At 52.1% G+C, this 27541-nt stretch overlaps 1 protein-coding gene across 1 annotated transcript; it reads left to right on the top strand.

The window, feature by feature from the left end:
- The first annotated feature begins 3659 nt into the window (after positions 1 to 3659).
- Positions 3660 to 24039, top strand: DMBX1 (diencephalon/mesencephalon homeobox 1). The gene is made up of 6 exons (XM_066265026.1): positions 3660 to 3676; positions 17168 to 17339; positions 17439 to 17604; positions 21982 to 22160; positions 22425 to 22752; positions 23588 to 24039. The coding sequence occupies exons 2-6, from the start codon at positions 17295 to 17297 to the stop codon at positions 24037 to 24039; spliced, it is 1170 nt and encodes a 389-aa protein (XP_066121123.1). The 5' UTR covers positions 3660 to 3676; positions 17168 to 17294.
- The last annotated feature ends 3502 nt before the right edge of the window (positions 24040 to 27541 follow it).

Genomic DNA, 27541 nt, shown 5'->3' with positions numbered 1-27541 from the left:
GCCCTTTGAAGGTGTCAGCTTCAGCCCCGGGGCGACGGGTGGGGAAGCTCGGGGAGCAGGCTGAGAAGGGAGGCCCTGAATCATTTCCACTTCTTAACATCTGTCTAGATGGCACCATCAGAATCATTTTGTTAAGTCAGTAAAACCCACCCACATTGTGGCACGCCAAACTCCCTAAAGGACACCTTTTTACCCCTCCTACACTGTTATTCTCTCTTTCCATCTCAGCAGGTGCCAGGAATTTTGCATCCCCCTCTAGATTAGTATCCATAATCAACCCGGAGCCCAGCACTGTGTTGCAATATCTGTGGAAGTGCACCGGGGTGGGAATGTGGCTCTCTAGCTATCATAGGGGCTGCTTCAAGTGTCTGGCAATTCTAGTCTGTGGGGGCCCAGTGAGTACCACAGGCTCAGGGCATACTGATCACCCAGCCATCACCTCCAGATTTCTGAGGCTGGGACAGCTGGCACTGGCAGGAACCTGAGATAGGAAGCAAGCAAGGATTTCTTCAGCTGGCCTCAGAATCTGTGTGGCAGACAAGATCCTTCAAAGAGAAGCTGCCGAGTTGGGCCCTCTGCCCCACAGCCTGGAGCTCTCAGTAGCCCTTTAGTTCACCGGCAAAGCCTGCGCTATCCTCAACAGTCCTGCCCCCACCTCCAAGTCAGGCCCAGGCTGGGTTGGGATCCTCACCTCTCCAGTCTGTCCAGTAGCCTCCGTCCTGGAACTGGCAAGAATTTGGGAGGGATGTGTTGGTGTTGGGCCCCTGAGCAAAGAATGATGAGACTCCCTCCTGCTAGAAAGGGAGCACCAAGTGAAGCTGGATTCCTCTTGGGGGTGGGCATGCCCTTGGTAAACCCTGCTGGCACCACCAAGTAGAGATGGCTAGGGGGCAGGGAGAAGCTCCACATCTGTGCTACCATGGAAGGGACTTCAGTGATTCCTGCTTTGTTTGTGTGTCTCTAAATGTGACCCAACACATGTGTACCTGTATCCTTGTCTGTGTATGTAACTGAATGACTGAGGATGTGTGTGTGCGTGTGTGCATGTGTGTTATGATTTTCTCTGGGATGATCCATGTACATGTTTGTGTGTGGAGGGCAGCCGGGTGGGGGTGCAGCGTCCTTGCCACCATTTCTCCAGCATTTTGAGTGCTCTGCTGCTGTCCTGATCCTCTAAGCCAGAGACAGCTTTCGCTGTCCTTTCCCTTCCCTTCCTTTCCTTCCTCTTCCTTTTCTTTCCCTTCCCTTCCCTTCTTTTTCTCTTCCCCCTTCCCTTTCTTTCCTTTCCCTTCCTTTTCCTTCTTTTCCCCTTCCCCATTCCCTTCCCTTTTTTTTCTCTTCCCCTTCCCTTCCCTTCCTTTTCCCTTACGTTCCTCCCCCCCTTCCCTTCCCTCCTCTCTGCTCCCCTTCCTCACAGGGCTGGATTTCTGAAGGGAAATTAAAAGGTTCTTTAAAGCCCCTACCTCCACCTTTCTTGTCCTTTTAAATGGAGCCTAAACGGTTTTGCTTTAGCAGAAAAAAAATCTTTTCTGGAGCTTTGGGGTGGGGGTGGGGGATCCTGGTGGGAGAGAGGGTCTAAGCAGCCTAATCCTCTTACTGCCCCCTCCTCTCTCCGCCCTTCTGAGGCCCACCACTCCCCACCCGCCCTGAGGCACTCGGCCCCTAACTCTGCCTGGGGATCGACCCTCAACTCTGTCTTGTCCATGGACCTTTCTGCTCCCCCCAGGCCCAAATTCCTGACCTCCTTGACCCAAGCCAGGTCTCGAAAACCTACTGCCAGCATTGTCTAGTCAACATCTCCCACCTCTCCATGCCTTCACCCCTAAGCAAACAGCTCAGCTCCCGGGAGCTTCACATACAGACTGGAGGGAATGTCAGAACCCAGGTCCAGCTTGCCCTGACCCAAAGTGTGCTCACCCTGTGTCCATTCTGTACCCAGCTACCTGATTCATAACCACACTTGAACTTACAATTGCACAATAATTGGTTATACACACAAAAAGGACTTTCGGTCATATGAGGCTGCACAGATACACATGAACTTATGGTCACAGGAGCACTAACTCGCAAGGACTCACTCCACATGTAACTCAGAGTTGATGCCACTGTGGCCAAAGGCAGGCCACACAGAATCACAGCCATACAGGGACACACACCATATGCACCCCACACACTGCAACACAGCTAGCTAAACACCTCTCCAGTCACCACCACACAGCCACACACACAGCCTCAGACAGTCACTTATCACTTTACACTCCACCCCTGCAGTGTGGGCATTAACCTGACCCTCTTGCATACTCTCAAGAGGTGGCATTCATCACCGCATGGCCCCAGAGCCAGCTCTAGAATGTTGTCTTCTTGTGAACCTGTGAACTGGTCCTGCCTGGAGTTAGTGGGCCACTGGTAGGAACTCGAGGGCCACAGGCTGGGATTTTCCCCTTGTGGACCAGGCACCGTGAGTCTGTCCCCTTTGAGACAGGTGTGTGTGTTGCCCGGGAAGCTGAGTGTCACATCTTCAGCCTCTCCTGAGGCCTCCAGCTGTCAGACAGGTAACCAGCTGCCGGGAGCGCCATCCTGTGTATGGGCTAAATGTATGGGCTAAGAGCTCTGATTTTGGTTTGTGGGGTGCTGTGGTGGCGCGAAGGTGGCAGGGCTGTGGCTGGCGTGGGACTGATACGGAGAGGGGGTGTGTGCGCGCGCAGCTCGGGACCAATCTCGGAGGAATGGCGGGGTGGGAGTCATGGAGTTCCATGCTATCGTTATGGACCCCAATGGTAAACCCCAATCCCCCAGCCACGGGTAAGGCCTTGGAAGGGGAAGGTTTCTTAAGTTCCCTCTTAGCCCCAGAGATAAGCCTGCAGCTTCTGCAGACCCGAGATAGGCAGAGATACCGGCCGGGAGAACGTGAGACTGAGATTTTGAGGAAATGACAGACGTTGGAGGGGCCCAAAGACTTACCAACAGTGGCACCCTGGCAGCGTAGGCCGAAAGCAGCTCCGCGGCACCCGCGGGGCGGGCCGGGGGCGGGAGCGGCGCGTGATTGGCAGCCACCAGGGCCAGTAGGGAGCTCGTGGGCCCGCGCCCGGCACCCGGGAAATGCTGTTTAAAACTCCAGTCCTGGGCTCGGCTGGCGTAGATGGCAGCGGCGACGGCGGAGCGAGCCGGGGAGACCAGGTGCGAGCGGGCGGGGTCAGCAGGGCGGAACCGGGAGGGGCGCTGGGGCCGGGAGGCCGCGGGCCGAGCGCTCGGGGGACCGCCTTCCCTCTTGCGGTCTTGCAGTCGAGTGCTCGCTAGAAGGACCGGAAAGTTTGCTTGGGACCGGGGACTTGGAGACTCACAGGCTGCGCAGAGACAGAGGAGGCGGAGGGGAAGGCCGGAGAGACAAAGTAAGGGGGACGCAGAGCGATGCAAACAGGGAGAGGTAGCGGGAACAACACCCAGGGTAGAAAACGGAGTCAGAGAGAGCAAGTGACCCCGAGCCAGAAAGAGCTCAGAATTCGAAATTCCCAGGCAGACAAGACGGAGAGCCGCGGGCAGAAACGCGGCGAGGCGGGGACGGAAGCCTCGGTCCGCGGAGACACGGGCACCCGCAGAGGACGCTTCGGATCCGCCACGGTTTTGCCTCATTTGGAAGATATTACTTCGCCCCTGAAAAAAAATAAACCCAGAAAAGGTTTGGATATTGAGCGGAGACAAATCCTTTCGGTTTGGAGGGGTGGGTAGGGGGTGGCCGGGGTAATGCGGAACAGATGCGGCCCGGGGCGCGGTGCAGCCCGGGGCCGGGGCTGGGTAGGAGGCGCGGCCCGCCGCCCGGGTCCCGCCTCGGAGCGCAGGGGCCGCCCGTGCCTCCCTAGCTCCCGCGTTGACACGGTTCAGAGAACCCCATGGTGCCCGGGGCATTGCCCGGGACCCGTCTCGGGTCCCGCCCGCGCCGCTCCGTCCCAAACTCAGCCGCCGACGAATGCACCTTTTCTCTCGGTTTGTAATTCCACAAGAATTCTCCGGTTGAGGGTGGTTCAGCTCTCAGCCAGCCTATGTTCTCGTAAACGGGGCCTCGGGCTAGAGTCCCCCAGGTGGGTGTTTGGAGACCAGTGGACCTAGCACCCTGGAATTCGTTTTGCGCCCCGCAGCCTCGGCTGGCGTGGGTCAGGGGAGCTCCCGTGGAAATGCTCCGGCTGGGGTCAGTCCTGGGGCCGCTCTCGCGGCGCACGGGGTGGAGCAGTCGACGGACGGAGAACTCAGGGTCTCTGCTCTGGACTTCCCACCCCGGGTGGCCGTGACCCGCTCCTGGACGGGGACAATCAGTACCCCAGACACTGCTGGCTGAACTCTCTCTCCCATCGGAAGTTCCCGGCCTGTGCGCAGTGCCCGCGCACACCCTGGTGGTGTGCATAGGGGGCCTGCACGAAACTTCTCCAAAATCGTCCTAAATCAGGGGCCCGCGCTTTCTTGGGTTCTGGTCGGGGAGGCGGACTCCTCAGTGTTGTGACTTGGCCGACTTGGGAGTCCGGATTGAGGCTGGGATCCGCGGCCATTTCGACCCTTTTCCCTTGTTTGGAACCGCCCCAAGCAGAGAAACCGCGGGACCTTGAGCGGCGCCTCAGGGCCGGTTCCACGCGGAGCATGGGGCGGCCTTTTTCGTTTTTTGCAGTCTGCAGAGGCCCTGGCCAGCCGGGAGGGCGCTGGTTTTCTGGGTGGTTCGGGTTTCAGGACGTCGGGGAGAGAGGAGGGCTTTACTGACTCGATGGGCCTTCGGGGACAGAGGCTGTTTGCGTTGCGGAGGTTGTTCCTTTGGCAACCACGGAAACTGCAGGCTCCCAATTCGTCGCGGCGATGGCGGTGGTGTCTCTTCCCTCACCTGAGTTCAGGATGCTGTGCGCTGCAGGCGGGTTGGCCGCGCCGGGGTCTTCTTAGGAAGACCTGTCGCCTATTAATTTTAGGTGGGGTGAGAGTTGTTTTCAGGGGTTTTTTTTTTGTGTGTGTGAATTCGCATTTAATTTCTCCGTTTTGCAAGCTGTCCCCCAAAGGGGAAGGCATTCTGACCTACAGATTGGTAAATTTAGTTTCTACCTTCCCTCACCGCGAACCATCTGGGCGTGTGTGTGTGTGTGTGTGTGTGTGTGTGTGTGTGTGTGTAGGCGGTCAGGAAAAAAAATCGAATTTGCTGCCTAGTGAGAGCAAATTATCCGGATAATTGGCTCAAATTCTTCTCCTCTGTGGCTGGGATAGACACAGTCTTTGTACAAACAGCAGGGAATCGCTACTCAGGAGGAGGTAAACACCTTCCCCCAGCCCCACAGACCTTAGGGGTGAGGACCCCTGCAAGGACTTGGGAACTTGACTGCAGCCGCTGAGACCCTGCCTGGAAACTGGAGCAGAAGGGCCAAGGTGCAGAGGAGTGGAAACCCGCCCCGGGCGAAGGCAGACAGGGAGGGAGCACTCTGGCCTCGGGACGGGCTCTGCCTGATGGCAGGCTTTCGGGTCAGCTTCGAGGGCGATGGGTGAGTGTCTGGGGACGCCTGACCTTGTGTCCCCACTACTGTTACATGTGGGATCCCGTGTGGTGAAAAAATTAAGTCGCTTTTCTGCTCCCATATAAACATAACTTGCACTGGGGACTCCACCCTCGCACTCCCATTCCTACTCACATGCTGCCTAGTGGATCTGGAGCAGGAAACAAAGTTTCTAGGGGATCCTGGACTGACAGTACTCCGGCCAGGTCAGGCCAGGAACCGAGCATCCTTCACAGCCCTCTGCGGGTGGATGGGGTTTAGCAGTCGGAGAACCTGAACCCATCCGTAGGTTTTGGGGGAACTGGGAGAACCTGGAGGGGCACAGTCCCACCTTTGAGCTAACTCTGGACACATAATTTTAGGCCGCCTAGATTGATGAACACACTAGGACACACGGATACACATGCTGACCACCACATATTGCCCAATGCATGGTTTAATCACTGGACTATGGGTAGCTCACTCAGGCACACCGGGCTGAAAAGTAACACTGGTAGAGGCACGTAAAGGCACAAAAGCAAATCTGCTGGATACATACTCACAAATCCTTCTAATAGACACAAGTTAAATGCACACGGAGACAACCCTCCGGGCACTTCTGGGAGGCTAACAGCCCCACCTCTCGCACTGGCCCCGCACAGCCCCAAAGCCCGCGCGTCTGCAACTCCAGCCTGGCCTCTGCGCTCCTCAGTCCCGCAGCTCTCTCCTGGCCTCGCCGCTCACTCCCCCTGTCGGGTCCCAAGTCTTCAAGGAGCCAGCCCCACTACCCCCCCCCCCACCCGTTCCCATTCCCCTCCCCTACCCCTCCCCTTGGTCCCGCTCGGCCGCCCCGCGGTGCCCATGTAAATGACAGCAATAAATATCTAATCAAGGCCCGGGGCGACGCCGCCACTGCCCGCCGAAGCCCATTACCGAGCGGGCTGGCGGGGTAGGGAGGGGTACCGGGAGGGCGCCCTAGTTTACGACGGAGCTTGTGGTCTGGTCTGGACGTTCGTCTTGCACTAAGTAACCCTCATCTCTGAACTTGGGTAAGTTAATGCTCTTCCTTCGCCTCAGTTTCCCCTTTGGTAAGAATGGCACCGGGCTGAGTTCCGTTATCCTGTCCGGTCCTCCCGCCACGCAGCGATCTCTTTCCTTCTTCGGGGGACTGACTACCTATGTGACTCGGCCCCCGTGCTGCCGGATGGGCGATGTCTCCGCTCGCACGGACCCGGGGTCCCAGCTCTGGCCCCGAATGCTCCTGTGACGTTAGCCAGCGTTCCGGCAGCGGCAAAGGGCCGAGTACTCGAGACCCGCAGTCGCCACGCGGAGTGCGTGTCCCAGACGGGGTCGCTCCTTGCGGCCGGTCTGCCGGCCGCTGCGTGTGCGGCCTCAGTGCGTCCCAAGGTCAACGTGGCTGCCCGGCCCCGCGGCCCTTTCCAGCCTCCACAGCGCTGTCCGCCAAGGTGTGTTCGCATTTCCGCTGCCGCCGGGCCCTGTGTCTGTCCGTGAGTCTGTCCGCGCGCAAGGCGGGAAACTGGCTCTTGGACCCGCACCGCATGCTCTTCCCCGAGTCCCTCCGGCCGCGCGAGGCTCACCCGGGCCTGGAGCTGCGGCTCCGCGGGGACCCCGCAGTCCCTGCTCCCCGGCGCTGCCCGGCCTGGGCCCGGGTGAGCCTGGAGTGACCCGCTTGTTCCTGCGGGCCCACCCGGCCGGGGTGAACCGGGCGAGCGAAGCTGCCTCCTCCGTGCTGGCGAGCGGCCTCGAACGTGCCGGTGGCTCCTCCTGTCCCCGCTCCGGCCCGGCTCCCGCGGAATAGCCCCGTCTCCGTCCCGGGCGCTCTAGCTGCATCTCTGCTGGAAAGGAAGAGGAGAATCAAGTAATTACGTACCCCGACATCTACTCCCGGGGCCCGTGGTCAGGCCTCCTTAAAGAGCTGATGCTGGACAGGGTTCGATGAAAAACAACAAAAAGTGGCCTCTCTCCTCGTCTCTCTCTCCCCCCTGCCGCATTTCACTTCCTGGAAAAAATATTAACTCCAGCCGCCTGATTTCTTTGCATCCCCCATCCCCCAAATTAAGGATCTTGAAAACCCGAAGACTTAGGAGGAGGGGCCTCCCTCAGTCTCGGCCCATTAGCCTGCGGGGGGCTAATTACCCCAATTAGCGGCTGATTTATAATTAATGGCTCGGACCGAGGGATAATTGGATGTTAATGGATAACAGTTTGTGTAGGAAACTAAGCGCCCGGGCTCCTCAAGAGGGCCATGGGGGTGGGATCTTCCCTGAGACCCACGCGGACCCCGGTGCCCTACCCGCTGGCGCCCCTCCCCCTCTTCTTCATCCCTGAACCGAGACGGGAGATGAGACTCTCCTTTGAGGAATTGAGCTCCAGGTGCCCGGAGTCTAGCACTCCGTCTGATCTGGCCTTTGCTAAACCACTCGCCCTGAAGCTCACCTGTCTCAGGTCCTTGGCTCCAACTCCAGGAACACTCTGGGGGCCCTTAGCTGATCTGGAAGGGGAATGCTAGAGATTCTGGACCTCAACCACAGCTCATTTCCTCCGCTTATGGATCAGGCAATGTGGGCTTAATGTTAGCAATGTGGGGGCTCAGGGTGCCTGTATTAAATGCCACTGGGACATTGATGGGGCATGACCTAGGTGAGAGCAGTGGGCAAGGGTCAGGGCTCAGTCTGTGTCAAGGTCAGGGCTGCAGCTTTGACCAGGAGGTGGCTTGACTATTCCTGGTGACATGGGTTCTTCTCTGCTAGGGTAGAATAGAGTAGGGCAGGCAGGGTGAGGAGGAGATTGGCACACTCAGCTTTGGACTCTGCTGCCATTCACACATTTCCCAGAGGTAGTCTGCCCTCATTCAGGGCGTCTGACTATCTGCATTTTCCCTGGAATCTGAGCCCTAGAGATGGAACTTATTACACTATCCCAGAGTCCATTGCCTGACAAAAAATGGTGGCTCTATCTTTCTTTCTAAAATAAATGTCTAATGTTCCCGTGCTGGGTTTAAAGCACTGGCTCTGAAGCCAGACTCTGCCCGGCAGAAGGTGAGGTTAGGTGAGCACTGAGCTCACACTTTGGAGTTAGAGTCCCTGGATTCCATCTTGGCTCAGCAGCTTAGCTGTGTAGCAAGTGACTTTACCTCTCTGGGTCTCAGTGTTTTATCAATCAAATGGGAATTATGAGACAATTGTGAAGATTAAATGAGATTCTACCTGTCAGGTCTCTATCAGGATGCTGGCAAACTAAAAACTAGTTATATTTTAGGCAAATGGGCAACTACAATTTGGTGAGATAATGCTATAATAGAAGTTCAAAGAAGTCAGCTGACAGCCTGGGGTATCAAGGGAGGCTTCCTGGAGAAGAGGGTTCCTAAACATAGTGTGTGGGGTCAGGAGTTCTCCAGGTAATGCTGGTGGAGGGACAATATTCCCAGAAGAGGAGGCAATAATATGGTGACTTGGGGTAGCTCTATCTCAGTGGTGTGGGGGAAGGTGATGGTGCAGTGTTTTACAAGTGAGCAGGAGGGAAGAAAGTAGAGATGACTAATTTGGAAATGCCTTTCAAGAAATTTGGATTTGAAGGGGCCAGAGATAACTCATCTGAGAGATGGGCTTGTTTGTTTTAAATGGAGGAGCAAGAGGGTCAAATGTTCACAGACAGAGTAGCGGGACAGAGGTTTGCAACCTAAGGGGATGAGGATCTGAGGGAGGTGAATGTGCTTCAGACTCCCCAGCTCTTAGACACCCAGAACTAAGTGATGCCACATTGCCAGCCGTTAGCCCTTATACGTGTCTAGACTGTACCCTTGATTATTCTTTGTGGCCCTGCTGGCACATTGAATCACTGAATTGTTGGTGCCCTCACCCACCCCCCAAGGGGCATGGCTGAGTATGATCTGGTCCCTGGCAAGGGGAAGAAGATGCTTCCTGCAATTTGAAAGCCTAATAATACTCACAGTGGAGTTTTAGGGAGGTTGGAGTGCCCCGAGAATGGATCTGGGCTCTTGGAGTTCCTGTAAAATAAATAGCATCTGAGTGGATGCAGCTGGTATACACTCATCTCTAGTTCACCCCCAGACCTTGTGCCTGCAGCACCCTTGGTCAAGGTAAGGCAGAGACCTAGGTACCCCCTTACATTATGTGCTCCCATTGCTGATTCTTTACAATTTAGGACTAAAGGCTGATGTGGGAATAGGGGTACTTATTGGGAAGGGGACACCACCTTCACTATTCCCAAACAGCCAAGGGTGACTCATTTTCCTTAAGCCTCAATTCCTTATCTGTAAAATGGAGAGAATAACTATAGTTAAGTATCTGGCATGTGCCAGGGACAGGCTTCTCTCAAAATCTTGGGCCCACTAGCTCAGAGCTGGAAGAATTCTAGGTCATCTTGTTCAGCTACTCCCAACACACAAACACACACAAAGGAATCTCTCCTCGTCAGCCTCCTCCACATGTCCAGCCAGCTTGGGATAGCACCCTTCTCATGATGGAGCTTTCTTTCCCTCCTGGGGCAGCAACTGGGTCAGTGTCATAGCAGAAGTCAGAGATGGAAGGACCCTTGCCAATATAACATAGCAGTCTAGGGTTGGGGCAAGTGCTCTGACCTGGTGCTCCTGGCTTCATGTGTTCTTGTTCTACCTGCTGAGCAAAAGTCCTTTTGGTCTCTAAACTGCTGGGTAAGAGGGACAGCTTCAGGAACTTCTTCCCCCAGAGGGTCACTGGGGAACATCCAGGGCTGAAGGGGCAGCAGCATTTCTCAGGGAAGGAAGTCCATGACAACAGTTTACCTCCTATCCCTACTGCTGCCCTTGACATCACGGCTAGTCCTCACCAGGGCTTATCTCTAGACCACATTCTGGAAATAAATACCAGATAGGTCCTCATGACCTGGGGTTCTCATTCTGCCTCTACCACTGAGTCACTGTGGGACCATGGGCAGGTGACTTCACCTTTCTGGGTCTCAGTTTTCCATTCATATAATGGGTATAGTAATTCCTTTCTAGTAAGGTTTTGTTGAGTGAATAGTAGGTGGCTTGGCTCATGGTAAATGTTCAATTAAAGGGAACTGTCACTGTTAATGAGATAATATATGTCTGACTATGTTTGGAACAGAGTAAGCAAGTCCCTCAGAGAATGTTGGTTCTTTCCCCCTCTGCTTCCTTTCCTTTCCTTTCCTTTCCTTTCCTTTCCTTTCCTTTCCTTTCCTTTCCTTCCTCTTCCCCTTCCCCTCCCCTCCCCCTCCCTCTCCTCCTCCCCCTCCCCCTCCCTTCCCTTCTTTTTTCTTTCCTTCCCCTTCCCCTTCCCCTTCCCCTTCCCCTCCCCCTCCCTTCCCCTCCCTTCCCTTCCTTTCCCTTCCTTTTCCTTTCCTTCCCTTTCCACAGGATTGTTTGCCTTGTTCCCCACTATGTGCAGGAATGAGGAGAAACAGAGGAGTTAAAAGTTCAGAAAAGGAGAGGAAGAGGTGGAGAGATGGGGTAGGCTTATGGAGTGGCTGAGCCCTGTGTGACCAAAGGAAGGGTCTACTTTCCTTTTAATCAAAGACGCCTTGTGTGTGGTTTCCTAGCATTGCTGCTGTTAATTTATAAAAAATGCCCCCTAATAAAATTCTGCTTGATTCTTCGATTGGCTGGGCATTAGGCCGCAGCCAGCAGCGACGCGGGGACATAACGGATGCATTTGCAGATTTGGAAAATTAAAGCCATCTATATGGTGCCTGTGGCGGGAGATCCGCCGATCTGCTTGCTTAATGAAATATAAAGATTCTTTTAACCAATGTAAGCACAATTCGACAGCTTGTGAAACGCGGCCGCACCATGATGGATGGCTCTCCTGGCTTGCCAGGAATTGCAGGGCGGCACCTTTTAAATATATAATTGATTCTGTTTGGAGTGTGCAGTGGGCTGAGCCCACGCAGGGCCCGGCCTGGGGCCAGGAGTGCAGGGCCCTGTTTAGAGGCTCCTACAGGCCTGGGCAACTCTTGGCCTCCCTGTTAGTCCCACAGCACTCAGAACTAGATGTGGTTGGGGCTCCACCTGCTGGGCCTGGCTGAGGACCCCAGGGGCAGGTCTGGACTGTCCCATTTGCTGGAAAAAGGTTCACTGGACAGGGTTCCACCCCAAACCAGGCTTATAGTCCTGGAGACAGAGGAGATGGTAGGACCAGGGCTCTGAGTGTTCATTCTGCCCCAAGGATCATACTTGGCTGTGGTGACTTCACCTCCCTCACCACCTCTTAGCCTGTGGTTCTTTCTCATCCATTCAACATTTATTATTTACTAAGCACTGGCTATGTACCAGGCTCTGTGCTAGTGTTGCAGAAACAAAAAATGGGCAAGATAAATCTATTTTCTCTGTGTTGATCGGTCTTTCTATCTCGCTGCACCAATTCCATTTCTTTGCTTTTTTTCTTTTTGTATTTCTCATTTGTTCTCAGATATTTTTAGGGCCACATGACTTTCAAGGGTACCATTTACTACTGTATGCTCCTCTAGTCACACACACACCCAGAGACCCGCAGCTATGCACACCCGTAGAGGTAGAAATAACCTCAGATACCTACATAAGCACAAGTGCTCACATAGTTACATGGCCAGTTGCAGTGACGCTGTGTACATACATGGTCATACATGAGCAGTGAGATGAGCTGCAGACATACCACATGTATCCATCTCAAATGGTAAGTAGCTTCCCCAGACAAGGGCCCCTCTGGGGCCTCAGAGGAGACCTGGGGCTCTGATTTCCACCTGGAGTGAGGAAGAGAAGTGTGAGGCTGGAGAGAAAGAAGCTCAGCTGAAGAGGTGTTTGGGCTCACACACATCCTCATCTCACAACAGATGTGCACACACACACACATGTACCCACAGGCATACACACCAGGGGAAATGTGCTTTTTCTTTGCTGTTGTCCTATTGCCTTGGATCAAATCAGAGATGGCAGACATCAGGGAACGGAACCTATTGGCGTAAGAGCCTGGGTGACTAGGGTTAGGACACACTAGCTGGTGGGAAGAACTCACCTGTGGAAACCTGTTTCACCACTTCCTAGCATCCTGGCCTTTAGCAAATTACCCAGTCTTTCTCACCTTCCATTTCAGCATCTGTAGGATGAGGGTAATAATAGTCCCTACCTCCTAGGGTGTTGGTAGGATTGATGGAGATGTCTGATATATCTTAATAAATAGCTGTTATTATTAATTAATTCATCCGATCCTCATCTCTTGAGCCTGCGTCTGTGCCAGATCCTATGATTTGGGCTGGGGTGGGGAGTCCAGAATGCATCAGATACACTTGGGGAGCTCTGTCTTGTGAGGAAGAAAGAAGTGTCATCACACTACTCTAACTCATGTGCTAGAATTAAGAAAATCCATGGAGGGTGCTTTGTGTTCAGTAAATGGTAGCTATTACTATTGTTGTTGTTGTTATCAGCATCATTTCTGTGATCTGAGTGTAGCGATCTGGAGCCTGGAACAAGGAGAGATGCCTTTGTAGAGATGAGTTAGAGAAGGCCCCATTTCCTGGGAGGTATCAGTTGAACTAGGCCTTGATGGAGAGGGAAGAATTGGTCAGGTGAAGGGGGAGGGAGGGACATGGTATTTCAGGTTGGGGTCCCAGCAGGAGCAAAGGCATGGAGGTGAAAAGAAGGAGCGGCAGGTAATCTGGTATTGCTGGGGACTGGGGGAGGGGAGGGCACCAGGCTGAGGGGTGTGGGCAGAGGGCTGACTGGGAAGGTCTTGGAGACTTTTAGAGAGTCATAGGGTTTGGGGAGTTGTGGGGCCCAGAGAGGTACCTCTCCTGGCTTCAGTTAATAAAGACTTGTCATGCATCAAAAACAGCGGGATCAGCAATAATTAAGTCAATTAAAATGTCACCACATTAACAACAGCGAGTTTTAAAGCAACAAAGCCCTAGAGTTTGGTGGGGGAAGGGCATTCCAGCTCAGTAGGGGTGGGGAAAGGGATAGATAAAATTACTTCTAAACTTTGTTACCTCTTCCCCATCCGGAGCTTGTGACATGTTTGGAGCCTGGCTCCATCCCCATGTCCTTGGAACACATGGACAACCCTCCCCATCACCACCCTCAAAAAAAGGAAAGAAAGGATACGGATGTGAAAATCACCTGTAATCCCATCTGCGCTCTCCCTGAGATAACCTCTGTTAACATTTCAAGGTATAGCCTTCCAGACTTTTTCCTATGCATTTTTATACATACATTACAAAAATGGGATCACATCATGCATACCGTTACCTATTTCTTCCACTCAACGCTATTATTGTGAGCATCAGCACATACAGATACACATCATTGTTTTAAGCTGTGGCACCGTATTCCATTGCTGGCATGACTGTCCTCTCATCTACTGAACTAATCCTCTCTCTGTGGACAGTGAGGTTTCCAATTGTTTGCCATCATAAGCAGAGCCGTGATAAATATTCCTGTACACATATCTCTGCATCCTTGAAGGAGAAATTTCTGGAAATGGAATTGTTGCATCAAGTGATGCTCTCTCTAGAGTCTTCTGATGCAGGAACTAAAGAGCTCTTTTGTCGGCAAGGTAGGGAAAGGCCATTTCCCACTCCCCTAGATAATGCTGGGTAATGATTTTTCTTCATACTTTCTAATCTGGTTGGTGAAAAAATTTTATGATTTCTATTTTTATTTCTTTGATTACTAGTAAGGCTGTGCTTTTCTGTCCTATGTCAGATGGCTATTTGTGTTTCTTGTTAAATACGTTGTCTCTTCATTTACTTAGCCATCTTTTATTAAAGGTGACCATGTTTTTGTCTCTATAGAAGAGCTCTTTGTGTATTATAAAGTCTCTTTTATTTTAATTTGAGCTATAATTTTTTTAAATCAATTTTGCTATGTTAATATTATGGCAAAATTTTTTCCAGGTTTATTGTTTATGGTATATTTTATTATTCTATTATACAATGTTTAAACACATCATGTTACTATTTCTATTGTTCTTTTCTCTTAGGCTTCTGACTTTGGGGGTCATATTTATGGTGCGGAGAGTGGGGTTTTTGTAAGTAAATGTTTTGGTAGCTGTTATGTATGAGCATTGACTTAGAAATCTGTAAATCTATCCCTCAGCTCCCAACTCAATATTCTTACTTGGAAGTTGGAGCCATGTCTCACACTCACCATGTTCCCTCAAAGCCTTGATTTCCATTTCCCACCCCCCACCCCCGCCCAGACCTGCTTCTTCCTCAATAGTCCTGATTCAGGAAATGACCCATCTTCACTCCGTTGCTCAGGGCAAAAGCTTGAGTCATCTTTTTTTTATTTTGTCCTTTATCCCTCATTCCTTATAACTAACCTACCAGCAGTCATGTTGGTTCTGTCTTCAAAATATGTCATGACTCTGGCCCCTTCTCACCTGCTCCACCCCACCACCCTGCAAGAACTATCCACAGGCACCTGTGTTGGTTGCTGGCCGGGACTTCTGCAGGGGCTTGGCCTCCCTGCTCTTCTTCTTGACCTTCTGCAGTCTGTTCTCCATATGGCAGCACAGCCACAGTGAGCTTTTAACAACAAACCTCATCATGTCACTGCCTATTCAAGACCCTCCAGGAGCTTCCATCACACTCAGGATAAAATTCAAACTCCTTACAACGGGCCATTAGTGGTCTGGGATCTGGCCTGCTTCTCTCCCTCCAGTCTCTCTTCCACTAGCTCCCTCCCTCTCTGGGCTCCAGCTCCCCTGGTTTTCTTGCTGTTCCAAACACACTGAGCTGTTTGTGCCTCAGGGCCTTTTTCCTTGCTGTACCTTCCACCTTGAAAGCCTTTCCCCCAAAGTTGCTCATGGCTTACTTTAAATATCAGCCCTTTCCTGACATGTTCTAAAATAATATTGCTTTTTTTTTTTGTTATTCTCCTCCTCTGCCTTATTTTTCTTGAGAGTGCTATTCCTGTCTGACATTATTACATACTTATATATTTATTTGTTGTTATATAGCCCTCCTCCCTTGGAATGTAAATTACACTAAGACAGAGTCTTTGCTTGGTACTTAATAGGTGGGAGCTAAATAAATGTTTGTTGAATGAATATGTGTAATATGTGAATGTGTGTGTGTAATATTTGTGTATAGATATATCTGCTATGTGGATAGCTACCTGTGAGAATGTCTGTGTTTGGAACTGTAGGAATAATGATATTGAATTTGTGACTGTTGTTGAGTTTGTGTGTGAATATGACTGCTTCTGTGAATGCCTTGCTAAGGATATCTGTGTATATGCGTTTGTGCATGAAAGATGCGTGTGCTTGTCTGTGTGTATAAGCACACACAGGCTGCAGATGTTTGGTTCTGGATAGCCTTTGTCTATTTGAGGGTATGGAGCTGGGACACCTGAGTGCATTCCCCCTCTTATCAAATGGACCTGCTGTTGCCTCAATCTTTCCTTCTCCCACCACACCCAAGAAACAGGAAACACTTTTGTGTCTTTGGACCATATTGCAAAAATGACATTTCAGGCTGATGCAGAGTGGGTACTCAGATGAGGACTTTGAAGGTCTGCAGGAGGCTTGGGGCTGATGGCACCGTGGCAGCCTACACTGATCTGACCACATCAATAGGAGGGATGTGTTCTCTGATGATCTGGCCATTAAAGAATGAGGCTGAAGCACTGTTCACAGTGGCCAAGACATGGAAACAACCAAAAAGCCCTTCAATAGAAGACTGGATAAAGAAGATGTGGCACATATACACTATGGAATACTACTCAGCCATAAGAAATGATGACATCAGATCATTTACAGCAAAATGGTGGGATCTTGATAACATTATAAGGAGTGAAATAAGCAAATCAGAAAAAAACAAGAACTACATGATTCCATACATTGGTGGAACATAAAAATGAGACTAAGACACATGGACAAGAGTGTGGTGGTTACCAAGGGTGGGGGGGAGGGAGGACATGAGAGGGAGGGAGGGAGAGAGTTAGGGGGAGGGGGAGGGGCACAGAGAACTAGATAGAGGGTGACGGAGGACAATCTGACTTTGGGCGAGGGGTTTGCAACATAATTTGATGACAAAATAACATAGACATGTTTTCTTTGAATATATGTACCCTGATTTATTAATGTCATCCCATTACCATTAATAAAAATTTATTTAAAAAAAAAAAAAAAAAAGAATGAGGCTGAAGCAATGTGGGGTTGGAAAGGCCCCGACTGGCTGTGTGGTTTTGATATGTCCCTGCTCTTTCTTTAGGCTTCAGTAGATTCATCTGTAAATGGGGTTCACTGTTCTTGTTTGCTTGCTTTTTGGGAATATGGTGAAAATAGAGGGAGGTAATGGCAGTGAGTGTATAACAGGTGTAACAATAGCGTTCTTATGTCTGTGCAGCACATTAGGGTTTTAATCCACTATCTCATCAGAGCAAATGCCTTAATGTCCCCAATCCAGCTTTGGACTTGGCCCCATGTGGGCCTCAGTGGATGTTTGTTGAATAAATCAATGAATGTTCAAATGAGTAAGTGACTGGGTGGGTAAGTGGGGAGATGGTTGTATAAAACAGCAAGTGGATTGATAAATCACAATGAGTCACATTTCTGAACACATGTTGTGTGTCAGGCACTATTGTAAAGACTTCTCTTAATCCTTCCAACAACCTCATGAGTTAAGTACAGTACTATTATTAACCCAACTTACAGATGGAGGAACTGAGGGTCAGAGAAGTGACTTGACTTAACTTCTGGAGCCCAGGCAGTCTGACTCTAGAGTCTAGAGCATTAATCCCTGCACAAGCTCTGCTGAGTGAATCAATGAATGAGTGGGTAAATGAAGAACCCTCACACTCTTATGAGGAGGCAGAAGCTCTTAGGGGTGAGGTGGCATCCAAGGTCTGGGCTGGGGATGGCATCTCCCCCAGAGTAGTGTGTGACGCCCTGCCTTATGTCACCTCTCCTTCTTCCCTGTCTGCAGGCACATGCCGCAATGCAGCACTACGGGGTGAACGGCTACTCACTGCACGCCATGAACTCACTCAGTGCCATGTACAACCTGCACCAGCAGGCGGCCCAGCAGGCCCAGCACGCCCCTGACTACCGGCCTTCAGTGCACGCACTGACGCTGGCTGAGCGCCTGGCTGGTAAGCGCTGTGGGGATGGGACTCTGGGGACAGGACTAGGAGGGTTGGGGGTGGAAGGAAGGTCTGGGTGAGGAGGCTCTGGAAGTGGAGATGGGAAGGAGGGAGTACTGGGAAAGTTTCTTCTGGGAGGTTCAAGAAGATCCAGATCACTTAGCAACACAGCAATGTCAATTCAAAATACAGCTGTGGCTATCCAGAGCACCACTTGTTGCCAGCGCTGTATTGGGCATTGGAGCTGCCTTATGCCTTCATACTCTGTCAATAACCCTGTAGGATTCATCGCCTATCTCGTAGATGAAGAGACTTAGGTAGGAGGGTAAGGGAATAGCCCAGAATTTCATAGCTGGGAAGTAGCTGGAGTGCCCAGGGGAGGATATTTCAGGCACAAGGAGTCATATAAATAATAAAGACTCTCATGTTCTATACACCCATGTGCCATCTACTGTGAGGCTCTCTCTTTCTTTCTGCATCAAACTGTTCAATCCCGATGAGGAGAGGTTATTATTTCCATTTTATGGACAAGGAAACTGAGGATCATAGAGATTAAATTTAGGCAGGGGTGGGGTGAAGGGTTGGAACATAGCATTATGGCTAAAAAGAACTTTGAAGTCACAGATTTGCAGTCATAGTGGGGTCTGCCCACTCACTTTTTTTCGAAGCCTTAGTTTCACTCCTTTATAAACAGAGGCAATGGCAGTGATTACCCATGAGATGTTTGGGAAGTTATCTGAGATAACTTATTCAAAATATTCAACAGAAACTGGTCAGTGCTCAGAGGTCATTATTACCCAAGTCCCAAGATAAGTTCCCGTGAAGGAACTGCAGGTAGTTCTCTGATGACTCCTGGTTTAGCTGATTGTTTCCCTGTCCTGAAAGCCTCCTAGTGGGCATAGGAAGGATTTGGTGGCATAAATGAGGACTGTGATTTTTTTTTTTACAGAGACAGAGAGAGAGAGTCAGAGAGAGGGATAGATAGGGACAGACAGACAGAAACGGAGAAAGATGAGAAGCATCAATCATCAGTTTTTTGTTGCAGTTCCTTAGCTGTACATTGATTGCTTTCCCATATGTGCCTTGACCGTGGGCCTTCAGCAGACTGAGTGACCCTTTGCTCGAGCCAGCGACCTTGGGTCCAAACTGGTGAGCTTTGCTCAAACCAGATGAATGAGCCCACGCTCAAGCTGGCGACCTTGGGGTCTCGAACCTGGGTCCTCCACATCCCAGCCCGACGCTCTATACACTGTGCCACCACCTGGTCAGGCGAGGACTGTGATTTAATGGGAAGTGTTGTCATCCTCCCTTTTGGTCCTAAGGCAAACCTTAAGGAGCTGTTGACTATATGTAGGCCCAGCTCTGTGCCAGGCAGTCCTCAGAGGATTTTTGGGCACCCCTAAGGAGACCAGACATTGACTCATTAGTGGGCATGGCAGAAAGAATGTGGCCAGGATAAAATGGTGGGGTTGTTCAGACCAGAATAATCAGCTGGTATAGTCAGGGAGGGCTTCCTGGAGGTCATGGAGCAGGAGCCAGACCTTAAAAAGTTAAGGAGGGGGAACTAATGTGAGCATAGGCATAGAAATGGGATGGAATATGAGGACACTGTCTACATAGAGGTGTGGGCTTGGAATGGTGGGTGGGCAGCCACTACCACTCCTTTAGATGCTGCCAGGTCTCTGGACAGGACTTAGTGCATAGAACTGAGCCTCTGGTCACCTTCTGCAGAGAGGGGTGGGGTTATTAGCTTCCAATGTGGGAGGGTGGGTGCAGTCCTGTCCTGACTTTGGATACTTTTTTGATGTGGAGTGAATCTCCTGTGCCCAACCTGGTGATGACATCAGTTCCTGACTGTGTTCCTGGACCAAGAAAGGAGGAGTCAGGGACAGAGATTCACCTCTGCTGGGGGAGGGGTGCCCAGGAACTGGAGGATTCGGCACTCCCCCCCAGTTCTCTAGTTCTTTTTTTTAGAAGTGGGTGGGGGCCCTGGCCGGTTGGCTCAGCGGTAGAGCGTCGGCCTGGCGTGCGGGGGACCCAGGTTCAATTCCCGGCCAGGGCACACAGGAGAAGCGCCCATCTGCTTCTCCACCCCCCCCCCTTCCTCTCTGTCTCTCTCTTCCCCTCCCGCAGCCAAGGCTCCATTGGAGCAAAGATGGCCCGGGCGCTGGGGATGGCTCCTTGGCCTCTGCCCCAGGTGCTAGAGTGGCTCTGGTCGCGGCAGAGCCACGCCCCCTGGTGGGCAGAGCTTCGCCCCTGGTGGGCGTGCCGGGTGGATCCCGGTCGGGCGCATGCGGGAGTCTGTCTCTCCCCGTTTCCAGCTTCAGAAAAAAAATACAAAAAAAAAAAAAAAGAAGTGGGTGGGAAGGAAGGAGAGATAGGAAGTGAGAAAGATGAGAAACATCAACTCGTAGTTGTACCACTTTAGTTGTTTATTGATTGCTTCTCATATGTGTCTTTTTTTTTTTTTTTTTTTTTTTTAGGGGGTATTTTTCCGAAGTTAGAAGCAGGCAGTCAGACAGACTCCCTCCCGCATGTGCCCGACTGGGATCCACCCAGCATGCTCACCAGGGGGCAATGCTCTGCCCATCCGGGGTGTTGCTCCGTTGTGGCTGGAGCCATTCTAGCACCTGAGGAGGAGGCCACAAGCCGTCCTCAGTGCCCGGGCCAATTTTGTTCCAATGGAGCCTTTGGCTGCAAGAGGGGAAGAGAGAAATAGAGAGGAAGGAGAGGGGAAAGGGTGGAGAAGCAGATGGGCGCTTCTCCTGTGTGCCCTGACTGGGAATTGAACCTGGGACTTCCACATGCCGGGCCGATGCTCTACCACTGAGCCAACTGGCCAGGGCTCTCATATTTGTCTTGACCAGGTGCTCCAGTCAAGCCAGAGACCTTTGGGTTCAGGCCAGCAACCATGGGATCATGTCAATGATCCCATGCTCAAGCCGGAGATCCTGTGCTCAAACTGGTGAGGCTGTGCTCAAGTCAGATGAGCAAGCACTCAAACAGGCAACTTTGGGGTTTTGAATCTGGGACCTCAGTGTCCCAGGTCGATGCTTTATCCACTGCGTTACCACTGGTGAGGCCAAATTCTCTAGTTCTTAAGTGGGAGAGACATGAGCTCCAGATAGCATTTGTGTAGAGGCCTTGCCTTCCAGCTGGAGGTTTTGCCAGGCCTCTCAGGCTGCAATCACCCACCTCTTATAGTCCCTAAACCAGAGACAGGATGCTGAGCTGTTGTTTCCCCAACCAGGGCTTGGCTTACGGGGGTCTCCACTCCCTCTCCTACCCCAGGGTGACCAGCATAGCTCAGGGCTCAGTCCAGGCTGCTATTAGTGTCAGTTAGTGAGGGGTTCAGGGGTTCCTTTTCAAACTGAAGAAGAAGCGGCCCAAAGTCTGAGGCTTCCTAGACATCCAGAGTGTTGTGCATGATATCCCAGTTCCTGTAGTGCAAAGGCTGACATGGCTCAGGTTCCCTTCAGGATCCACTTGTAGGTGATGTGAGGCAGGGGGAGAGAGGTTACTTTCCTTCCTCTAGGAACTAGTCAAAAAGTGCTGGAGACTAGACACCAACCTTAGGCAGACATCTATCCTGGGTGGTTTTCTTAAATCAATAGTATAACAACCCTATCTCCCCTCCAAGCCTGCAGCAGTTTGATCCTGGCTTCTATCCTTTCCTCCCTGAGGAAACAGCCAGAAGGATCGAGACTGGGTGCAACCAGCCTTTCCTGTGCTCTCTGGGCCTTGTCCGAGTCAGGCTTTCTGTTGATGAGACAGAAGAGCAGAAGCCTCAGGTTCTACCATGAGAGACTCACAAGCTAACCAGGTTGGCGAGATTCATATGCAACAGAGATAGAGTCAAGTGCCAGGGAGTACTGTCTACCCAGCAGACCTCTCCAAACTAGACCTTGCAGAAAAGTCCCAGCTCACAACCTGGCTTCTCATGGTCAGGAACCAGTGTTCTATTGGTATCCAGTTTTTAAGGCTCATTGGATATAAGAGCCTTTGTGATAGGGACTTACATATTATTAGTATGATGTAGACTCAGAATATTATATCCAAAGTATCTGGGAACTCAAAGGATCTCAGGACAATACCCACCCACCACAAACCAAATAAGCAAGACCCCCACCATCACATTCCTGACATCTTTTCATGGAGATGAGTTAGACCACTGTGGACTTGATAGTGAATGATGGGGTGGTACAATCTTGAAAACCCAGACCTATCGAGAGAGGATGGGTGATTTCCAAAGGGAAAGGGCCGGGGTCCAGCACTGGCAGGAACCTGGGTGTCCACAGTGGGTCAGAGCAGGGTAAGATTTAAAACCCATTTCCCATAATTAAATGGGCCCCCTCTCCTTGCCCTCCAACGGCTGTACATTTCAAGACATCATCTTAGAGGCCCGTTATGGCTCCCAGCACCGCAAACAGCGTCGCAGTCGCACGGCGTTCACTGCTCAGCAGCTCGAGGCCCTGGAAAAGACCTTTCAGAAGACTCATTACCCGGATGTGGTGATGCGCGAGAGGCTGGCCATGTGCACCAACCTGCCTGAGGCTCGGGTGCAGGTAAGGCCCCACTCCTCTAACTAGACCTTGCAGACAAGCACCAGCCCATCAGTCTGGCTTCCTGTTGTCTGGGAGCCAGCTGTTCAGCCCTCAGTGCCAAAGTGTAACTGCTGTCTCCATGAACACCTTCAGTGACGGCAGGGGAATTTTGAAAGTGTTTCCTACAGAGGCAGGCAATGTAACCACGCACATGTCCTTCCAGAGCACCCCGCTCTACAATTCTACTTCTTTCTTTCCCCTCCTACCATCCTCTCCCTGTCCCAGGTGTGGTTTAAGAACCGTAGGGCCAAGTTCCGGAAGAAGCAGCGCAGCCTGCAGAAAGAACAGCTCCAGAAGCAGAAGGAGGCTGAGGGCTCCCATGGGGAAGGCAAGACTGAGGCCCCAACCCCAGACAGCCAGCTGGAGACCGACCAGCCCCCTAGCCTGCCCAGCGGTGACCCCCCTGCTGAGATGCACCTGAGCCTGTCTGAGCAGTCGGCCAGTGAGTCAGCCCCTGAGGACCAGCCAGACCGGGAGGAGGACCCCAAAACTGAGAAGAGCCCTGGGGCTGACAGCAAGGGACTGGGCTGCAAGAGGGGCAGCCCTAAGGCAGGTGAGGCCGGGCGGGTGCTGTGAGTGGGCTGGGGGCCCACCCAGGGGACAATAGCTAGATCTAGCCGGGCAGGGACCTGCGTATATAAGGCGGGCCAGAGCAAGGGGTAGAGTCAGCCTTTAACACCTGGTGCTCAGGCATGCCCCATTTAAAAGAACTCAGCCATAGCAGGCCTAAGCCAGGTGGTCACCCCGTAGTTGTTGAATCCTGGGAAGGTCCTAGGGGCCCTGGGGGAGGGGCTGAGTGGCAGGGGAGGAGTACTTGGAGAACTCAGAGCAAAAGCTATTTATCAACCATTTTGGAAACACTCTGTTATATTAATAATTAGTATAGATGTACCCGTGCATATTGGGCAAATACCATATTGGTACTAGAGAGTCCTACAGGCAGCAGAGAATTGGAGGTGTGCTTTTGAAGGAACAGAGCTCTGACATGAGATGTATCTTGGACGCAAACCCTAAGCCCAGTCAGGGAGGATGGGCTCTGAGCTGAGAGCTAGAAGGGGTTGGGAGCCACTGATAGGAAAGGGGAAGGAGAGGTGATGAAAATAAAAGGACTCTTCCCAAGAAGAGAAATTTTCCGCTTGAAAATAAAAAGACTCTTCCCAAGAAGTCACACCTGGAGGCTTGGCACGGTCCCTCGGGCTCCTGCAGGAAGCCTGGGTTCCTCCCTCCAAGGACTCCGAGGGATGCTTCAGGGGTGCCTTGGCTGACATGGGGGAATCTGGTTTCAACCAAAGCCTGTTTTGTCATCAGTGCCAAGGGGTTGAGAAGACTGGGAGCCCCTCCTGGCAGAACAATGCCCAAGTTCTGAGTCCTTGGTTCTCTGCTTGCAGATTCCCCGGGCAGCCTGGCCCTGGCTCCTGCAGCCCCAGGGGGCAGCCTTCTGGGCCCCTCCCATTCCTACTCCTCATCCCCGCTGAGCCTTTTCCGGCTGCAGGAGCAATTCCGCCAGCACATGGCGGCCACCAACAACCTGGTACACTACTCATCCTTCGAAGTGGGGGGCCCGGCCCCTGCTGCCGCTGCAGCTGCCGCCGCCGTGCCCTACCTGGGTGTCAACATGGCCCCCCTGGGTTCACTGCACTGCCAGTCATACTACCAGTCCCTGTCAGCAGCTGCGGCTGCCCATCAGGGCGTGTGGGGTTCCCCACTGCTGCCCGCACCCCCAGCAGGCCTGGCACCTGCCTCAGCTGCCCTGAACAGTAAAACCACGAGCATCGAGAACCTGCGACTTCGGGCCAAGCAGCATGCAGCCTCCCTGGGACTCGATACGCTGCCCAACTGACTGCTGGCCACCAACCCAGCCGGGGTCTTGAGTGCCCCCCTCCCAGCCCCATGGTATTCCCCAGATGGCTCTCAAGGAGTTAACTCAATGAGCCCAGGGATCCTGGGCCTGGAATCCTGCTCCATGTCCCCTCCCCCAGAGTCCTAGCCCTAGGTGAAACCCATACCTACACACCCTCTGCATGGCCCTGCTTGGATCCCACGGAGGCTAATGGGAGGAGGCCAGAGGCTCGGGGAGTGAGAGGCTCTCACTGGCTAGATCCCCACCTCAGTGGTGCCTCCTCCCTTTCCTCCCTCCCTCCCGTCCTGTCCCTTCTACCCCCTAGTAAGTTGATGTGTGGAATGTGAGATATAAATATAAATATATAAAACTATATTTTCAGGCACTTGCCTGTCCCAGGCCCCTGCCTGCTCCTGCCACCCTTGTCTCTACCTACAACTCCCATTTCTCACTCTGGCTTTCCCCTCTCTCTGTCTCCTTCTTCCCTGACCTCTCCCTGCCTCTGTTCTGTTCCCTACGTCTCTCCCTCCAGTTTCTGCCTTCCCCCTCTGGATCTTTCTCCATGGCTCTTCTCCCCATCCCGTCTTCCTCTAGTGCTGGCTGTGTTGGTGTCATCAAATCCCAAGCTATGTTTTGTTTGGGGTTGTGGCTTTTTAGTTTTAGTAATGTTGCTTCCCTGTCCACTTCTTCTCTGCCTGCCTGTCTCCTCCCCCACCAGCACCTTCTCTGAGCAGCTGTTCCTTTCCTCCCCAGTGAGGTGATTAGGCCAAGCTGGAGACCCTGTAGCCACTGGAGCTATAGGCAGGAGATAACACTGGTCCCCACACCCACTATCCCTTGGGTCTGGCATCTGGAAAGGCTGGTGACTCATGTTCTCTTTCCTCTCTTTTCTCAACTTTGAGGCCCCATACCTAAGATAGAGAAATAAGGGAGTGGAGGCAAGAGTCAGGCTGAGGCAGGCATTTAGACCTCCAGGACAGAGGCCTGCTGCCCCTATTGTTCAGGATGGACCTCAAGGCTCTAGCCCTCTCTTTGGTGAGACTTCCCTGGTGGAAAGACGTGGAAGGGGAAGGGCTGCTCTCAGAAAGAGGTCGTACTCCTCTGCCACAACCTGGCCTCCAGGTCCAGCAGTTAGTGTCCATTGCAGGCATGCGTCTGAGCCAGGAAGGGAGGTTGAACTCTAGCTCCTGATCATGGTGAGTGCAAACCACACAGCAGTGCGAAGTCTCAGGCTTCTGCTGGCATTCTGTCCCAGAGCTGATTGTTGAAGTGAGGGCTTCTGTTCAGGTAGTCCTTGGCACAGAAAGGTGTATGACTGGGAACCCAGGTCAGTATACTCCCTTTCAAAGTAATGTGACCCTGAGCCAGCTCATAGCCTCTCTGGACCCGTGTCCTCATCTGGCTTAGATGGACTGTCCTGTCCTTCCAGCACTAAATACTCTGCATGTCTGTGCTCAGAAGTTTTTAGTTAAACTCACAACCAGAAAATAACAATGTATAAATTAGAAAATTACTCATCCTGCCCAGCCTCCAAATGGGCACAGCCATAGTCTCTGAGCCTCAGTTTTCCAATCAGTATTATGGGTCCCTTTAAATTGAGACTATCTGGATTTGATCCTGGTTTTCTTTTTTTTTTAACTTTTTTTTTCTCTTTTTTTTAATTTTTTTTATTTTTCTGAACTTGGAAACGGGGAGGCAGTCAGACAGACTCCCGCATGCGCCCAACCAGGATCCACCCGGCATGCCCAGCCATGGGGTGGGGGGCAATGCTCCACCCACCTGGGGCGTCACTCAATTGCAACCAGAGCCGTTCTAGCGCCTGAGGCAGAGGCCATAGAGCCATCCTCAGTGCCGGGCCAACTTTGCTCCAATGAAGCCTTGGCTGCGGGAGGGGAAGAGAGAGACAGAGAGGAAGGAGAGGGGGAGGGGTGGAGAAGCAGATGGGTGCTTCTCCTGTGTGCCCTGGCCAGGAATTGAACCTGGGACTCCTGCAGGCCAGGCCAATGCTCTACCACTGAGCCAACTGGCCAGGGCCGATCCTGGTTTTCTTGAGTTCCAGTGATGGCCTTTGTGGTCACCCCATTTCTATGCCTTCACAGTCTCAGGGGCTCAGGGCAGGGCTTAGGACTGGCTTGCATAGAGGTCAACCCTCTGTGGTTCACCACTGAGCTCTCCACCTCCTGTTTGGAGAAGTTGCATCTGAAATTCCTAAGGCTTGTCTCCTCTCCCAGTGGGGGTCTATTGACGTCTCAGTAAGATTGATCTGTAGAACGGTTGATGACCATCATCTTTGAGGGGTTGCCTGAAGCAAATGGAGAAGGCTTTGATAGGAAAAAAAAAAGAGAGGGGCATGGTAGCCTGGTCCAGGAAAGCTGTTTGAACAAACCAATGGACTGAAACTAAGTAGACAACTGGAAAGGTGTGACTTCCTTCATGAGAGGCGGCTCAGGACCTTGAATCCAGGCTAAAGCCTCACCTCCATAGCAGATGAGGGTTTCTAAACAGAGGCTCAGATGAAGCAGGATCTGGGATATGGAATTTGGAAGGTTAATCCAATGGCCACAGGAGCACCAGAGGAGGAGGCAGGGGGACAGGCGGGTGGCAGAGACTCTAGAAGACAGAAGGAATTTTTGATTTGTCTTCTGAGATCAGATCTAGGAAGGTCTGATTTTGTACCAAACAAAATCTTATCTGGGCCTGACCTGTGGTGGCGCAGTGGATAAAGCATCGACCTGGAAATGCTGAGGTCGCTGGTTCGAAACCCTGGGTTTGCCTGGTCAAGGCACATATGGGAGTTGATGCTTCCAGCTCCTCCCCCCTTCTCTCTCTCTGTCTCTCTCTCTCCCTCTCTCTCTCCTCTGTAAAAATGAATAAATAAAAAATTAAAAATTAAAAAAAAAAAGAAAAAAAAAATCTTATCTGGACCAGGCATAGCAACTGAAGCCTTTTGCTTGTCCCTACATGCAAATGACTATCACAGGGCCTTGGAATACAACAGTTCTAAACATCACCTCTTCCAGGCAGCCTCCCCTGACCTCCTAAAGGGCAAGTCCATCCCAGGGTCATGTTCTGTCACAGCTGGAGCCAGGCCCACCTAACATTTAGCTCAGCTTCCCTCACATCTTTGTCAACACTTCCTCATTCAATTGACCTAATTCTACCAGCCCAGGGAAGTGTATGTGGCCCCCGAGCCTGGGAAGATCACCTAGTTTAGGGGGCCAGCCGCAGTTACTGAAAGCAGCTAGAGGGTGAGAGGAGAGAGCACCAATGGTCTCCTACAGGATCAGAGGGTATGGGCTTGGGGTGGCCCCCTGCCTCTGAGACTGAAGCTGAAACCTCTCTCCCAGGTCGGCTGGGTCTCCCTGAGGCCGGAGCTCTGGAAAAACTCATTCCTCACTTGTCCCTTCTATTTGAAGTCCCCATTTCCCTGCTTCCTCACTTCCTCAGAGCATGGTCCAAAGGGGCCTGGACCCCCACCCAACTCCATGGCCGGGAGGCTGTA

Source organism: Saccopteryx bilineata, chromosome 3 (genome assembly GCF_036850765.1).
Source record: "Saccopteryx bilineata isolate mSacBil1 chromosome 3, mSacBil1_pri_phased_curated, whole genome shotgun sequence".
Classification (NCBI taxonomy): Eukaryota; Metazoa; Chordata; class Mammalia; order Chiroptera; family Emballonuridae; genus Saccopteryx; species Saccopteryx bilineata.
This window is presented reverse-complemented; position numbering and strand designations above follow the sequence as displayed.